Genomic DNA, 17,336 nt, shown 5'->3' with positions numbered 1-17,336 from the left:
CACATTAAGCCGACACGCCGTGTAATAACTGGAATACTGTTAAAAGCGGCGTTAAACCCGATTCACTCACTCACTCACTCACTGTAAGAGACTGTTAGAGTGGTGTATGTCCGCACATGCCTATAGTTGACAACAAACCATTTTTTCTTCATGAGTATAATCGTTTTCACTTGGCTTCAGGAACATTAAATATGTTATCAGTACTCTGATATTGTCTTCTTTGTGGACACTTTACGGAAACATCAATTCTTCCACAACAAATTGTTATGAAATATAGGCCCTATGCTGACGACATGTTGCGATAGTCTTGTAGATGTGGTCCTGGTATCACGTGACATGGTGTTTCATGCGCATGGAGTTATTGCCTTTTACCTCCTGCTAAGAACGGTCTGACATGTCTTGTTGTCTTAAGTATCATGTGTGCGCCATTGTGTTTGTAAAGGGCGGTGTTCACGTTGTTATGTGGCTGAACGGAGATTGCATTGTTGTCCTATTGTGCCACTAGCAGTGGGCACACTTCTTGTGTTAAACGGGGGCACGGGTGGCTCAGTCGTCTAAGGCGCCGCGATTCGCTGTGCAGAGTTGCGTCCCTTTGGGCACGCCAGAAACCTATGATTGTGCGTTCGAATCCCTCCCCGATTATGTTTCTAGGTTTGTCAGCACCATACCCGTGCTCGTGGGTTTCACCAAAGTGGTAAACGTCTGAGACCTGCATCACTTCGGGCTTTCCTCCCACATTAAGCTTACACGCCGTGATATAACTTGAATAATGTTAAAAGCGGCGTTAAACCCAACTCACTCACTCACTCTTGTGTTAAACATGTGACTAGATTCGGGTTAGAATAGGTCTTCAGTGAGCCATGTCGTAAAAGGCGACTATACTTGTTAGAGGCGACTAACGGGATCGGGTAGTCAGGCTCGCTGACTTGGTTGATGCAAGTCATCGTATCTCAATCGCGTATATCGATGCGCATGTCAGTCAATGGATTGTCTGGCCCGCATGACGCCGTCAGTGATTAATATGCTAGCCTTATGACCGCGGCCTGTTAATAATCGAGTCTGGACAAGACAATCCGGTGATCAGTATTATGAGCAACGATCCACGCCCTCTGGATACGAATACACAGAGCCTTTATACTATCTGATCCTTTTGGTGGCCTCTTACGACAGCATAGGTTGATGGGGACCTATTCTAACCTGGAATCCCAAAGGGAGTTGTCGTCAGTATCTTACTGAGACTTAACTTCGGGGTAAGATGTTTGTTTGTTTGTTTGTTGTTTAACGCCGCACTCAGCAACATCCAGCTATATGACGGCGGTCTGTAAATGATCGAGTCTGGACCAGACAATCCCGTGATTGACATCATCAGCATTGATCCACGCAATTGGGATACGATGACATGCATCAACCAAGTCAACGAGCCTGACCACCCGATCCCTCTAGTCGCCTCTTACGACAAGCATAGTCGCCTTTTACGGCAAGAATGGGTTGCCAAAGACCTATTCTACCCCGGATCTTCACGGGTTTCGGGACAACAGAGGCATCATGTCATTCTGTACAAGAAGTTGCATCATAAGACCAGTGGGTGAGGGAGTTGCGTATAACGCCCTGTGTACGCTAGTTCAGATACATCACAGAGCGACATCTTAATGTCACACAGTTCATAGAGACATCTAGGAACAAGGGAAAGGGCATAAACGTTGGTTGACACTAGGGGCGAATTTGAGATTCGAACCCACGACAAATAAGGGATCCATTTACCCATGAAGATCCGGAGTAGAATAGGTCTTCAGCAACCCATGCTTGCGGTATAAGGCGACTATGCTTGTCGCAAGAGGCGACAAATCGGACGAAGAACCGGGTTAGAAAAGGTCTTCAGTAAGCCATGTCGTAAAAGGCGACTATGCTTGTCGTAAAAGGCGACCAATGGCATCGGATGGTCAGGCTCGCTGACTTGGTTGATATCAAACACTGGATGGTCTGGTCCAGACTGGATTATATACAGACCGCCGTCATATTGCTGGAATATTGCTGAGTGCGGCGTAAAACAACAAACCAACCAACCAAGGGGTCCATTTCGTGATGAAGACCCCATTGTGGACCAAGGGTGAACTCAATACCATTGTACTTGCTGGAAATGACAATGACAACGGTGGTTTAGTTTTTGAGGTTTAATTCAACATATTTTGTTGATGGTCTACGCCACAAAAAGTGATACACAGCGTTTCCAAACGCTGTATGCTGTTCTGCCTCAGCCTCAGCCGACCAGAATTTGATCCACATGTGGACTCGTGCCTGAGAAGGAAAGCTGATTTTAAATGTCCGACAATTTTGGTGCAAGAGTGAGCGAGTTACACTAGAACGTCGCATCGGCATTATTTCAGCCATATTGCGACGAGAACAAGTTAGTTCATATATACACAAGTGAGTTATGAATAAAAAGTTATACGCAAGAACAAATTTGTCAAACATATTTGGGCATAACAATATTTTTTATACATTTTCAAACACGGGCAATAGGCCACCAGGGGGCACAGGTGCCCAGTTGTCTAAGGCACCACTATTCGCTTTGCAGAGTTGCGTCCCTTGGGCACGCCAGAAACCTATAATTGTGGGTTCTAGTCCCAGTTCGCCCCGATAATGTTTCTAGGTTTGTCAGCACCATACTCGTGCTCGTGGGTTTCACCGAAGTAGTAAACGTCTGAGACCTGCATCACTTCGGGCTTTCCTCCCACATTAAGCTGACACGCCAGGACATAACTGGAATACTGTTAAAAGCGGCCTTAAACCCAACTCACTCACTCACTCACTCACTATAGGCCACCAGTGTCCAAGCTTGGCCACCAAACCTTGGATCATGGGGACTTAACGTGCCTCAGCTTCCTGCACAATACCCCAGGAGGATTTACGTCATCACCTCACCCACTGCTGAATATACCCGTGAAGCTTCCCGGGTAGAATAGGTCTTCAGCAACCCATGCTTGCCGTAAAAGGTGACTATGCTTGTCGTAAAAGGCTACTTACGGGATCGGGTAGTCAGGCTCGCTGACTTGGTTGATGCATGTCATTGATCCCAATTGCGTGGATCGATGCTCATGATATTAATCACTGGATTGTCTGGTCCGGACTCGATTATTTACAGACCGCCGTCATATAGCTGGAATAGCGTCTGTAAATAATCAATTCTTGACCCGACAATCCAGTGACTAACGGTATTAGCATCGATCTACGCAATTGGGATACGATGACGACCAAGTCAGAGGGTCTGACCACCCGATCCAAATTATCGCCGCTTGCAGCAAGCATGGGTTGCTGAAGACCAATTCTAACCCGGACCACGGGGGTCTGATACACCGCCTTAGCTCATGCTGAACACGGACCTTTGAGCAAAGTCACGCTTTAAGTATTGCACAGAAAACGCAACCATCCACCTACTGGATCCAGTAAGCGACACTTTGAGGTCCGTCCCCTTGTAGCCCAGATAGAAACTTTCCTCGTGGATCACGTGGCCACTGTGCTTCACGCGCAACGTGTAGTGTCCTTTAAATCCCCGGATGCGGACTGTTTGACCTTTCTGGATGTTGTGGTTCTCGTGCGTCCGCCATTCTGTTTGTAAGAGTTGGTGGACACGTTTGCCACTCTCATTTGGCTATCACGGAGGGAGGAAAAATGTCAGCATCCATAAATCATATAATAATTATTGTCAGATATACCTGAATATTTTATTTCTTTCGGGGTATGTGAAGGGATGGTCAAACTTTCAGAACATTTCCTCATACAGGCAAATACGGTAGAGTCGAACTTTGATGTGTCGAACTTACGGATGTCTCGAAGTAAAACTTTGTTCCTGCGTATTGCTTCTTTATCTAGCATGTATCTGTTGTGTCGAACCTCGGATAACTCGAAGTATTTACGAAGGTCCCTTCAACTTCGACACAGCCGTGTTTGACTGTATTACATATGTGTTGATCTAAATGTACCTAGCTGCACCCTTAATTATCACAAAGTACTCAGTACCATACCCGGGCGGTGGGGTAGCCTAGTGGTTAAAGTGTTCGCCCGTCACGCCGAAGACCCGGGTTCGATTCCCCACATGGGTGCAATGTGTGAAGCCTATTTTAGATGTCCCCCGCCGTGGTATTGCTGGAATATTGCTAAAAGCGGCGTAAAACAATGCTCACTCAGTACCATGCACCCGTGCTCTTAGGTTTCATCAAAGTTTTAAACGCAAGTCACTCAATCACTCTGACTAATAGGGCCGTCGTCTTCTCAAATATATGACAATTACCGTGCAGCCCGACCCTGTACACAGAGCTGACTCAGGTCTGGACATTATGTTGCTCCAGAACCCCCACAGCATGACCCCCTGGACTGCCGGGTGGCTGAAGTAGAGACGCAGCAGGTCGTCGAACATCTGTGGCTTGTCCTTCTCTGACACCCCCTCCACCGTCAGCTCCGTGATCCAGATGGGCAGTCCAGCCCGGGCCACCTCGTCCAGACGAGCCTAGAGAACCAGGTGACGTCTTATAGGAACAGTGTGCTTGTGCCCTGTATTCCTTACTAAGTCATACACACAAACATATGGCAATATATGTAGCTTAGTAACGAATAGTAACGAATGTACTAGTCAAAATAAGTCAATGAACACTTGAGTTTTGTTTCTTTTTTGTTTAACACCGCTAGATGACGGCGGTCTGTAAATAATCGACTCTGGACTAGGCAATCCAGTGACTGACATCATAGGCATATATCCAGGCAAATGGGATCGATGACATGCATCAAACAAGGCAGCGAACCTGACCACCCGATCCCGTTTGTCGCCTCTTACGACGAGCATGGGTTGCTGAAGACCCGGATTTTACGGGTCCTTTTTCATGTGACTACGGTAAATCACAGATCAGCTGTAGTAGTATGAAAGAATCGGGCGTTCTCTAACTTCAGAATCTTTTGACTAATATATATTGTATGGCGGGTTACTGATGATCAGAGGATATGTGGATTGTGGGCCGAACTGTTTTTTGTAAGTTGTGTGTGTGTGTGTGTTGGGGGGGGGGGGGGGGGGGGGGGGTCTGGTGAGAATGGAGGGAAAGAGGTGTTGGAGGAGCTGTATTTGGGCGGATAACGGACATGGATGATGATGAGGAGGAGGAGTGGTGGGGAGGAGAGCACCTATGTGGACAGCTAAATGTACTCTGAAAGTTCGATATTAAATGTATCACTGTTTTAGCCAACACCTGCACACACGACCATATTGTTTCTTGGCACATATACAAGTACAAGAGTCGCTATAACCTTCAGTGCTGACGTTACCTTGACCACCGCCAGGTCTATTGGGTGGCGGAGGTGACTCTGTATTCCTATTCCTCCCACAGGAACTCCCGCTGCCTTGAAGTACACAGCCTGGTCTTCTAAAGCCTGACAGGTAGAAAAAGCCAGAAATATAACATTTACAATCATGACACAACAAACCACTTTTACAAGGTTCTTAATAAGATAACAAAAGCAACTTGCATACTTGACAAATGTCCCGTCATAAGTGATTCACAAACATATAAACCGGACATATTTAGTTTTAATTTAATTACCGTTGGTCTAGTCTCTCTGATTTTGTTGTACGCACAAATAAGTACTATTACAGCTCAATCAAGTAGGAAAACCACCTTCCCGATGTCACATAATTTGCCAGGTCTCAAATCACGATTTTGTTGATTTTACGAACTTATTTTTGAAGTGTTTCTCTTTATTTGTAAACATCACAATCTCTGCACTTACGCAACAGACGAAATTCAAAATTAACATTTCGTTTTTCGTTTCAACAAAATGAGTAAATGCGCTATCGTGAAACTGTTTTGGTTCACTATCACTGGATTATCTGGTCAAGACTCGATTCCTTACAGGCCGTAGTCGTGTGGCAAATGGGCGACCATTCGGTTAAAAAATAAAAAGTTCACTGTTCACAAATAATGAATTCAAAATACAAAACGATACCAATGAACAACTTGCAAACAAAAGACGTTATATACCACATTAACAACCATGCTATAGTGTACGTGGATCGTAATCCTATATAAACTGCAAATCAATTCGCTTCCTAAAATACTTGCCTTCAAATAAGTGTATTTTTATATTTTCGACAACGTATTTTTACATGGCCTTATCGGGTTGGCATCAACGGGAGGGTACGGATTGTTGACCGGCATTGCTGAGCGCAATCTTTACCCGCCCTGTTTCCAACTCAATAAGTAAATATATTTTTGCAAGATCTAAAACATAAGTACTCGTATTTCAAAGGCGAGTGTCTTAGGAAATGAACCATGCTGCATTTTCGTTAGATCACGACACATTCTGAAGCAAATAAAGTACGACTGAGACTTGGATCGGGATCTATCAGGAAAACACTGTGGGACTTCCCGTAGCCACAAGTCAATAGCAAAAACGTTTATAGACAGGAGCACATATATATACGGTTACCGCAGCTAGGAGGTGTAAGTAGGACCCCTTACCACAGTGTGTTTGTTATAGTTAACAATTTCGTGGTCGTTGAGGAAAAGATGAACGTTCGGGTCGATCTTGTGGGCCTCTCTGAACATCCACATGGTGAGATTTCGGTCTCCAGAGTGGCGGACGAGTGTGTCTCCGCTCAGAGCCTCATTGTCGACATCCCAGTGCTGCAATCTGGGATAGAAGGCAATGCCTGTCTCTGAAATGTTTTACGCTGTACTGGGTTTCAATAGCATGACGTATGCCTGTCTCTGAAATGTTTTACACTGTGCTGGGTTTCAATAGCATGACGTATGCCTGTCTCTGAAATGTTTTACGCTGTACTGGGTTTCAATAGCATGAAGTGTGCCTGTCTCTGAAATGTTTTACGCTGTACTGGGTTTCAATAGCATGACGTGTGCCTGTCTCTGAAATGTTTTACGCTGTACTGGGTTTCAATAGCATGACGTATGCCTGTCTCTGAACGGTCTCACACTGTACTGGGTTTCAATAGCATGGCGTATGCCTGTCTCTGAACGGTCCCACACTGTACTGGGTTTCAATAGCATGACGTATGCCTGTCTCAGAACGGTCTCACACTGTACTGGGTTTCAGTGGCAGGACATATATTGCCTTCATTTCATGGAGATTACGGGTCTGCAATGGTAAGAGACCATTGACAGAATATGTAGAAATATATAGTATTACTGTTTCAAGAGTAATTAGAAGGAAAACTGGTACAGATGAATGCTTGCTAACACACACACGCACGCAAACACACACACTAACACACACACGCACACACATCACCTGATGAAGGAGTCAGCATATATTCCGAAACGTTGTGTTCCTCATAATAAAGAAGTTGACTTCCATATATTCTCTTCCTTATGTGTATCACTTATAAATGCCTTTCAAAGACCTAATTATGAACATATATCATTATTTCTGCTGTCCACCATCTAACAAATGTAAATCAAGTAAATCACAGATGTTATCAAACAAGATATATAGTTCATCCAAAGTCAGCCAAAAACATGTTTACGATGAGTAACTGTTCGTTTGGTCCCTACATGGTCCCAAATCCCTCATCCGCCCCAATAATGATCTTGTTAAGTCAGCTGCATACCTGTGATCGTAGGTTTCATCATAAACAGGCACGATCCTTTGTACACCATCATAGTAGCTTCCAACTACAAGGTGATGATAATATTTGCTGATGGAATTATTATCAGTCCTTCTGTAGGTCTGTCATGATGGTTACCTACAGGAACATGTATGTTCATTATAAACACTGATATGTCATTACAGCTGCGTCCAACCCCGGATGACTTACTTCCCCTTGTAGTGTCCAACCACGTCGGTCAAGCGTTTCTCCATGGCCTGGCGCAGGGCTTGTCCGGACAGATGGTCCACCCAGGCAGGCGAGTTCGACTCCCAGAAGATATTGTGTCCTCGAACTTTGACCCTGAATACAACAGCGACCGGTGATTGAAAGACATCTTGTTGATACACTTACACTGCCATTGAACATGTATTGAAGATATTGTGACCTTTAACTTAAATGCTAAACATACAAACTTCCATATTGTTATATAAAATGTTCATTCAAACAATAAGTCTCATCGCAAAGTGAGTGAGTGAGTTGGGTTTAACGCCGCTTTTAACAGTATTCCAGTTATATCACGGCGTGTCAGCTTAATGTGGGAGAAAAGCCCGAAGTGATGCAGGTCTCGGATGTTTACCACTTCGGTGAAACCCACGAGCACGGGTATGGTGCTGACAAACCTAGAAACATAATCGGGGCGAACCGGGATTCGAACCCACAATCATAGGTTTCTGGCGTGCCCAAGGGACACAACTCTGCACAGCGAATCGCGGCGCCTTAGACGACTGGGCCACCCATGCCCCTTCAACGCAAAGACAGATGTATGAATATAAGTGCACTTGCAAGAGGTTTATACGTTGCAAATATAAGGAACTATGTAATATTATTAAAGTTGAAATTAGTACCCGTGATGCAGTAGTGCGTCTATGGCCTTCATTGCAGTGTTGTAGTCAATGTGACCCTATAAAACACAATATAGAAGTGACCGTAACAGTGCACTGCTTTATAAAGAAGGCAGATATATCTAGAGGCATCAGTGACATTGTATTTTATTCCAGAATACATTTACATTTATTCACCTCCTTAGGCTTGTAGCTGACAGACCAAGGATTGTGATTGAGGTGAAACTAGGGTTCGAATTGACTATCAGCGGATCACTGCACGGCTAAGGGGTGCAACTATGCGCAGCGAAATCGGACACCTTCTTGCCCACCCGTGTCCATTCATAGGATAAGGATGGGATAAAGATGGATAGAGATGGGATAAAGACGGGGTAAGATGGGATAAGGATGGATAGAGGTGGGGTAAAGACGGGGTAAGATGGGATAAGGATGGATAGAGATGGGATAAAGACGTGGTAAGATGGGATAAGGATGGATAGAGGTGGGGTAAAGACGGGGTAAGATGGGATAAGGATGGATAGAGATGGGATAAAGACGTGGTAAGATGGGATAAGGATGGATAGAGGTGGGGTAAAGACGGGGTAAGATGGGATAAGGATGGATAGAGATGGGATGAAGACGGGGTAAGATGGGATAAGGATGGATAGAAATGGGATAAAGACGGGGTAAGATGGGATAAGGATGGATAGAGATGGGATAAAGACGGGGTAAGATGGGATAAGGATGGATAGAAATGGGATAAAGACGGGGTAAGATGGGATGAGGATGGATAGAGATGGGATAAGGATGAATAGAGATGGATAAAGACGGGGTAAGATGGGATAAGGATGGATAGAGATGGGATAAAGACGGGGTAAGATGGGATAAGGATGGATAGAGATGGGATAAAGACGGGGTAAGATGGGATAAGGATGGATAGAGATGGGATAAAGACGGGGTAAGATGGGATAAGGATGGATAGAAATGGGATAAGGATGAATAGAGATGGGATAAGGATGGAAAGAGATGGATAAGCACGGGACACGCTAAAATGGACAACTATATTGTTATAAGCTGGGCGCAAAACTGTCTCAGTCAAAAAGTGTAATGAACGAGAGTAAATTACGACTGCTAAATTCAAAGCAGACAGTTGTCAAAATGAAAGGAATGCAGTAATAACAATGTCGGCTCACTCTGTGTGGTTCCATGGTTTTCCACTTGAGATAGCCTCCATTGACGGCCCAGTTGAAGTTCTGGTAGAAGAAGTCCTGATAGCCCTTCTTGCTCGGGTCCACCAGTGCTAATGCATTTATAGCTGCCCCGAAGCCAAACATACCGGCGGTTTCCTCTGCCTGAAACATTAGTATAAGAATCCAAATATTATACATTTTTCGGTTTTTGGTGGTTAAACAGTTGAAATAAGCACTCAAAAACCACCTGCCAGTATCATCAGAAATATTTAGTGAAGAAGCACATGGAACTGTGCCCCGTTCCACAAACCGATCTTAGCGCTAAGGCGCTAAACTCCCATACTTTAACATAGACTTACGACAATATACAACGATCGTAACATACGACAGTCGAAGCGCAAAGACGATCGTAACTACCATACTTTAACTTAGACTTACGACAATCGTTGCTCTACGACGATCGTAATTCCCGTACTTTAACTTAGACTTACGACAGCCGAAGGGCTAAGACGATCGTAGCTACCATACTTTAACATAGACTTACGACAGTCGAAGCGCAAAGACGATCGTAACTCCTGTACTTTAAATTAGACTTACGACAGTCGAAGCGCAAAGACGATCGTAACTCCTGTACTTTAAATTAGACTTTTACGACAGTCGAAGCGCAAAGACGATCGTAACTCCTGTACTTTAACATAGACTTACGACAGTCGAAGGGCTAAGACGATCGTAACTACCATACTTTAACTTAGACTTACGACAATCGTAGCTCTACGACGATCGTAACTCCCGTACTTTAACATAGACTTACGACAGTCGAAGCGCAAAGACGATCGTAACTACCATACTTTAACATTGACTTACGACAATCGTAGTGCTAAGATTGCCATGTGGAACGGGACCCTTGCCTCTAGGGACTAGACTAGACTAGACTAGACTAGCATTTATTCCCGTAAATATCATATTTGAAACTATATATCTAAAAAATAAGAAGTAAAATATAAATGGAGCCCAGAACAATGCTTCATTCTCGCTGAACTCGTCTTTTAACTGATTCTCTTGGGTCTGTGAAACAGATGACGTGGAGACCAAAGAGCAGGGGTCTGTGCGACAACACAACTTTAGATATATCTAGACTTGGGCCCCTCTCTACCAAACGAATGGACAGGCGGTGTTCGATTTCTTGTAGGCTGCGATTGGACGACAGTTCATTAATTCTCAATATCGATTGAAAAGAAATAGTAATCTACGTGCAGTTTTTTAAAAATAAATTAACTCTCGCCAAATTAACCCCAGAAGAGATTCATGTTATCTTATCACCGCCCAAAACATGCCTCCATATTTATTTACATCCGTAATTAAGTACGCCATGCATGCACAATTACAACCGGATATGGTACAGCTGTTGTAGCAGTTTTGGGTCGCCGCTTGCTGAAAGCGCTGAGCTTGCTGCGCGAACCAACCGTGGTACCGGTTTAAGCTGGGCTTTAACTTCCGATTAACATGGTGTTAAGGTTGTGTAGAGGGACCCCAGTCACGCACATGTTATACCCTCATGCCTTGACGTTAAGTAAGAAAACAGCAGAAACACCACAGCTTAAAACTATGTCGGAAAACTCTAATTCTATTGTAAACTGTTTGAAACTGTCATCATTTTTTACATATTCCACTGCAGTGTTACTTAACCTTATATCAAGAACGACTTTTATGTCTTCCATATCATTAATTAAGTAGCAGTTATATTTAATTCATAAGCGGTATGGTATTGCCATATGCAAGTAAATATGACATACTGTAAGGGACATTCTCGTGATCTAAGACTTTCATTCTCGCGATCTTGACCTTGAATGAATGTTTGAAATGTCGAGGACGCGAGATTTAGCCGGATTCTTGCGATCTCGCATTCTCGAACGTTTGGCACCGTTAGCGTGTTTCCAAAGGTCAAAATCGTTGGAATGCGATAACGAGAAAATGCCCCTAACAGTATTCCATACATAACACCAATTTTACCGTATTTATCACTATAATCCTTCCCACTTGAAATAGATTCATGAAATAACGTGATTATTAATCAACGAAGATAGCTGCATGCTAAAATATACGCTCTATTTCGTGATTCTATTTCAGGTGGCGAGGTCTAAAGAGCGAGGTTCCATCTTACCTCAATACTTAGACCGCTTGGGGCTACTGAATGGTCATCAAGTCTGTGTACCATGCGTATGAAAAAGTAAACGTGTTCATATAAAATCACTAACTGCAGGAAACGAAAAATAACTTGAATTTACCATATTGACTAGACATATGAAGCTGTGAAAACGTTTCATACTTTGTTGTTTAACTCCGTACGCAGCACTATTCCAGCTATATGACGGCGGATTGTAAATAATCGAGTGTTGACCAAACTAGTGATGGACATAATGAGCAACGTCCCACGCCAACAGGATACGATGACACGCAATCAACCAAGTTACCGAGTCTGACCCCCAATGTAGCAGATGTGTCACTGAAAACCACTTTAAAGTGTACGGGGTCAATAGATGAAGTAACTCTACACTCATCCTTTCAGGGGATCGAATCCCACGTTTGTATTGATTCGGAACTTATGGTCTGGCTGTACCAAGGTAGTACCTGATCGTGATATCAGCTTTCCGAATAGTATCAATCCTCTTGTTGGCGTCGGCGGGGAATCCCGACAGAGGGGGAACTTCCTGTAGACTGGCGTAGTCCACGATGAAGTCCACGCTCTGGTCGTCAGGTCGGATGTACACATGCGCATCAGTAATATCTATAACATTATAAAATAGGATAATCTGATTGATTTTTATCATTCATAAATGATAAACAATACAGTCATGTCGGCCTTCAGTTTTTGTTTGCGAATTTTGATAATGGAATATGTGGTCGGTAGGTCGAAAAATAATAATCATAATCATAAAATAATCAATTGTACAGGATTTGTTTAATCATCTTATTGTTGATTTTTTCTTGGTAAGCTGATAAAACAAAAATGGTAATTTATTGTTGTACAACTTTCTGTTCTAGACACACAAAAATGCCTTAGAATATTTATATTGTCAGAGCGAACTTTACCGTCGGCGGTATAATAAAAACCTTGTCATTCTCTGAGGCTTTTGAGATGAAAGTTTCTCCACCAGAATATTTACATATTGGAACATACGTCTTTTATCTGACAAAACCAAGACAATACAGTTGGTAAGCTACATCTTACCTTCATCCGGGATCAGTGTATCCCCGCCGATGATGTGCCACTGGCCAGTCTGTATGAACGGAGTCACGCCGAACCCCTGGTAGTGCATCTTGCCTGGTGTCATGACATATATACATTACATCACTGATTGAAGTACAATGCTCCGTGGTCTAGTGGTGGAGCGTCCGCCCCGAGTCATACCAAAAGACGTTAAAAGATGGTACTTGTTGTTACCTTGTCTGGCACTCGGCATTAAGGGCTAAAACAAGGACTGGTCGGCTCGGAGTCAGTATACTGTGTCTGAGTGGGGTATTCATGTTAAACTGCAGCATGGTATCTCAGTGAGCTAGCACTATAAATCGGCATCAGTCCGGACTAGTACAAGCAGCCACACACACACACACACACACACACACACACACACACACACAATCTTGCTCGCGACGTTAAACCCCATATCACCTCACCTCACCTGCATGTAGTACGCGTTTAACATACAAGGTAGGGTGACATGGGGTTTAACCCCGCGTTCAAGATGATTGTACTTATATAGCAACGAGACACAGTGTTATCCCCGTAATGCCGAGCGCCAGGCAGGGCAACAACAAGCACCGCCTTTTAACGTTTTTTGCATGACGCGGCCGGGGATCTATCCACTAGAACAAGGAAGAGGTCGTTTAGTATACGATGTACATGCGTTACGATGTATCTTCAAGTCGCCATTTGTATCTAATCTGGATGGTCGGTTGGTTGGTTTGTTGTTTATCGCCGCACTCAGCAATATTCCAGCTATATGACGGCGGTCTGTAAATAATCGAGTCTTGACCAGGCACATCGGTGATTAATATAATGAGCATTGATCCACGCAATTGGGATCGATGAAATGCATCAACCAAGTCAGCGAGCCTGACCACCCAATCCCGTTAGTCGCCTTTTACGACAAGCATAGTCGCCTTTTACGACAAGCATGGGTTGCTGAAGACCTATTCTACCCAATATCTTGTATTTAATCTACTGGGTGTTTTATTAGGTCATCTAGATACATTTTAATGCGATCGCTGTAGAGACAGGTTGACACCACAGGTGTATGACGAAGATATACGCAGCCACCATCCCTTGTTCCGCCAGGGAGTTGTAGTGCTGCCAGCTGAAGCTTATTTCTTCCTTATCGATTATATTGTCAAATATTTAAAATAATTAGTAAAATAAGAACTCTTATTTTATAGATTAATTAGTTTAAGTCTTAGATGGGTGGCTCATCTTTCATCTAATCCGCTGCAAGGCAACTACTTGGTTCTACTGACCTGAATAAAGACTCCCGGATGTAGAGTGCATGACCTGCTTGACCAATGTCACCCGCAGTTTAAGGGTTAATGTTAACTCCCGACCAGTACATTCACTATGGGAGGAGCCGCCTGGCTATTATCTTCTATCCATTCCTATAATTGTCATCACTATTTCGCCTTTCAAGTCCAATGGAACTGGCAGATAATCGAGACAAGTTTTTCTGTGGTGCAGACATTTCATATAAACGACAACCAAACCTATTGAGTCCTTTTACGCCCAATGGATTCTGTTCCGGCAGATTATCGAGATTGATTTTTTTCTCCGGAGTTGACGTTTTGAAAGCAGTGCCACGCCGCAGTTAGCACCATTGCTACATAACGGCGACCTGTAAAAGATCGTGTCTGGACCAGAAAAAAACAATGACTGATAACATAAGCAATTATCTACGCCTGCTGTTAACGATGATACGCAATCAGCCAATATCCGAGTCTTTAGTCGGGTGTTACAAGGATAGGTTGCGTGGGGTGCGTTCGCACTTGACACGATTACAACAATGGCAACAGACTCGAAACTAAATGGAACCTTCAAATTCAAGAACCTACGCTCATGAGCGCCTGTAACAGTAGAAGTAACATAGTAACACCAGGTGTTCACAAACCGAGGGACATGCCCTATACTACGGCTACGTCAGCTAAAGGTAAAGGTCAAGGTCATAACAGAGATGGCCTTAGAAAACATTTTGCGTTCTCTGTTAAGGAAATAGGTAATTGATATTAACATTTTCGTGTGTCGACGTGTATAACCTTTTACGGGTGAAAACTAGATCATGCAAAACGTTTAAGTCACCGCTGCCTCTTTCCTTGAATCCCATCCCTGATGCCACACTTTGCGTGTTTTCTCCTCGCGCATAGTTCAGTATCTTCACATGCGCCCGGAAGTAGTAGCTGTGACCTTTCTTGACCGTGACGTATTGCTCTAGTGCGCCGTAACTGTGAGTTCTGAAAAAAGGAGATTCTTAATAGCTATCTACCATTAATGAGTGAGTGACGGGTAAAACGACTGTCAGCCGATCCAGACACGATCAAGGGGCGTAATTCTGCACAGAGAGTTATGGTTAACAAGAAACGTAGTCTGCATTGGGTAACAGATGATGCTCACCCATAACACGTATGAACGTAATGTCATGAGCTTACGTGTTAAGATTTTGTTCACGAAAATTAGATATAAAAACATTAAAACGGTTAATAAGATTCAATATGGACATAGTGTCTGAAACGGTGAATACATCTAAACATCTAGTCTTAAAAGTGTTTGCATGCTCGGGTCACCAGTTCATACAGCGAAATGTTTCTGCGCCCCTAATTTTAAGGTGGGGGGAAACAGAAATGGATTTTATTCATGGTGGGAGACAGAACCCGGATCTTCGGTGTGACAAGCGAACGCTACTAGACTACACCACGGCCCCTTATTTGAAACGTAATATTTGGGTTGGTTGGGTGGTTTGTTGTTTAACGCCGCACTCAGCAATATTCCAGCTATATGACGGCGGTCTGTAAATAATCGAGTCTTCACCAGACAATCCAGTGATTAATATCATGGCCATGGATCCACGCAATTGGGATCGATGACATACATCAACCAAGTCAGCGAGCCTGACCACCCGATCCCGTTAGTCGCCTCTCACGACAAGCATAGTCACCTTTTACGGCAAGTATGGGTTGCTGAAGACCTATTCTACCCCGGAATCTTCACGGGTCTAATATTTGGAAGGAAGATCTGGTACGTTAAAGTTTTTGTGCTTGATATGTAACAGCTAAAATGGAGAAAATAACGCTGTAACAATCACAAAAATATGGTTGGAAACATTAACAAGGTGACAAAAGTAGCTTCAGGGTCAGTATGGAAACTATCAACACTTTGTTTTAGCTTGAGTGAGTGAGTTGTTTAACGCCACTTTTAACAGTATTCCAGTTATATCACGGCGTGTCAGCTTAATGTGGGAGGAAAGTCCGAAGTGATGCAGGTCTCAGACGTTAACCACTTCGGTGAAACCCACGTGCACGGGTATGGTGCTGACAAACCTAGAAACATAATCGGGGCGAACCGGGATTCGAAATATCACAGGTTTCTGGCGTGCCCAAGGGATGCAACTCTGCACAGCGAATTGCGGCGCCTTACACGGATGGGTCACCCTTGCCCCCGTTTTAGCTGGAAGAGATAGAAAATTCATATTAAATTCTAATGCTATAGCATTGTATTAGTGTTGCTTAGGTGTAGAAATGTCAAGTCTGCTCAAGCTGTGTGATTATGTCGTTTCTCCCTCAGATGGACTCGACAGTGTTCCTGCGTGTATTTGAAGCAGAAAGCCATGTTCAGAAAATGAAAGATTAGGGTCCACCTTTTAGTGACTTTAGCCGCTGTGTGGCCGTGGTAGGCGTCGGACGTCGATGCGATGGTGCCGGACATGGCCCTCCAGTCGGAGCTGCTGAAGTGGGGGTTCTCAAAGTCGGCGTTCTTTAGAAGTTCCGTTCCTCCCCAAACAGTCGGGAGGAACAAGAGACAGAAGAGCCACATTGTTGCTGGAACCACGTCAATGAAGTCTATCCAGTAGGGAGACACGTGACACGTGACCTGACAGTTACCGTTAGATAGGCGCGAGGCTTTGACCTTCTAAACTGCCTTAACCTAGACTAACACTTAGTCCCAGAAAATTATCATATTCAACAATACTTATCTACAAAATAAAATAATAAATTCCAAGTGGAGCTCAAAACAATGCTTTATGTCAGGGTTGAAGCAATCTAGACTTGCCAAATCATTCTTGGCTTGTGTTGGATTTCTTTTTCATTTATTTTCTTGGGTCTCAGGGCAGACTAAGCCTTAACTCGGCGTACGTATATACTACTTGAAAGAAGTTAAGGAACACCCGACTTTTTCATATGTCTACATTTAATTTATGACGCGACATGACAGATTAACTATGGTCATATGAACAAAATCTTTATCTTCTTTTGAGTAGTATACTATGGCGGACAGAAGTCGCCGTGTTTGTTTATGACAAACCATAATGATACCATTAGCTTTACGAATACCTGTCATTTCTTTGGGGGGACACGGGTGGCCCAGTCGTCTGAGGCGACGCGATTCGCTTTGCAGAGTTGCGTCCCTTGGGCACGCCAGAA

At 43.8% G+C, this 17,336-nt stretch overlaps 1 protein-coding gene across 1 annotated transcript; it reads right to left on the bottom strand.

Annotated features, from left to right (window-relative positions):
• Positions 1-2,156: 2,156 nt before the first annotated feature.
• Positions 2,157-16,791, bottom strand: LOC124137850 (endo-1,4-beta-xylanase 1-like). The gene is made up of 13 exons (XM_046504325.2): positions 16,553-16,791; positions 15,001-15,152; positions 12,889-12,981; positions 12,288-12,444; positions 11,821-11,863; positions 9,663-9,821; positions 8,494-8,549; positions 7,817-7,948; positions 6,504-6,675; positions 5,311-5,415; positions 4,289-4,504; positions 3,436-3,649; positions 2,157-2,295 (listed from the first exon to the last, which is right to left on the bottom strand). Exons 1-13 carry the CDS (start codon positions 16,726-16,728, stop codon positions 2,258-2,260), a joined length of 1,713 nt encoding a protein of 570 aa, XP_046360281.2. The 5' UTR covers positions 16,729-16,791; the 3' UTR covers positions 2,157-2,257.
• Between the last annotated feature and the right edge of the window lie 545 nt (positions 16,792-17,336).

This window comes from Haliotis rufescens, unplaced genomic scaffold (assembly GCF_023055435.1).
Source record: "Haliotis rufescens isolate VD_foot unplaced genomic scaffold, xgHalRufe1.0.p SCAF_138, whole genome shotgun sequence".
NCBI classification, from domain to species: Eukaryota; Metazoa; Mollusca; class Gastropoda; order Lepetellida; family Haliotidae; genus Haliotis; species Haliotis rufescens.
The sequence above is the reverse complement of the archived record's forward strand: the minus strand, read 5'-3'. Positions and strand labels throughout refer to the sequence as shown.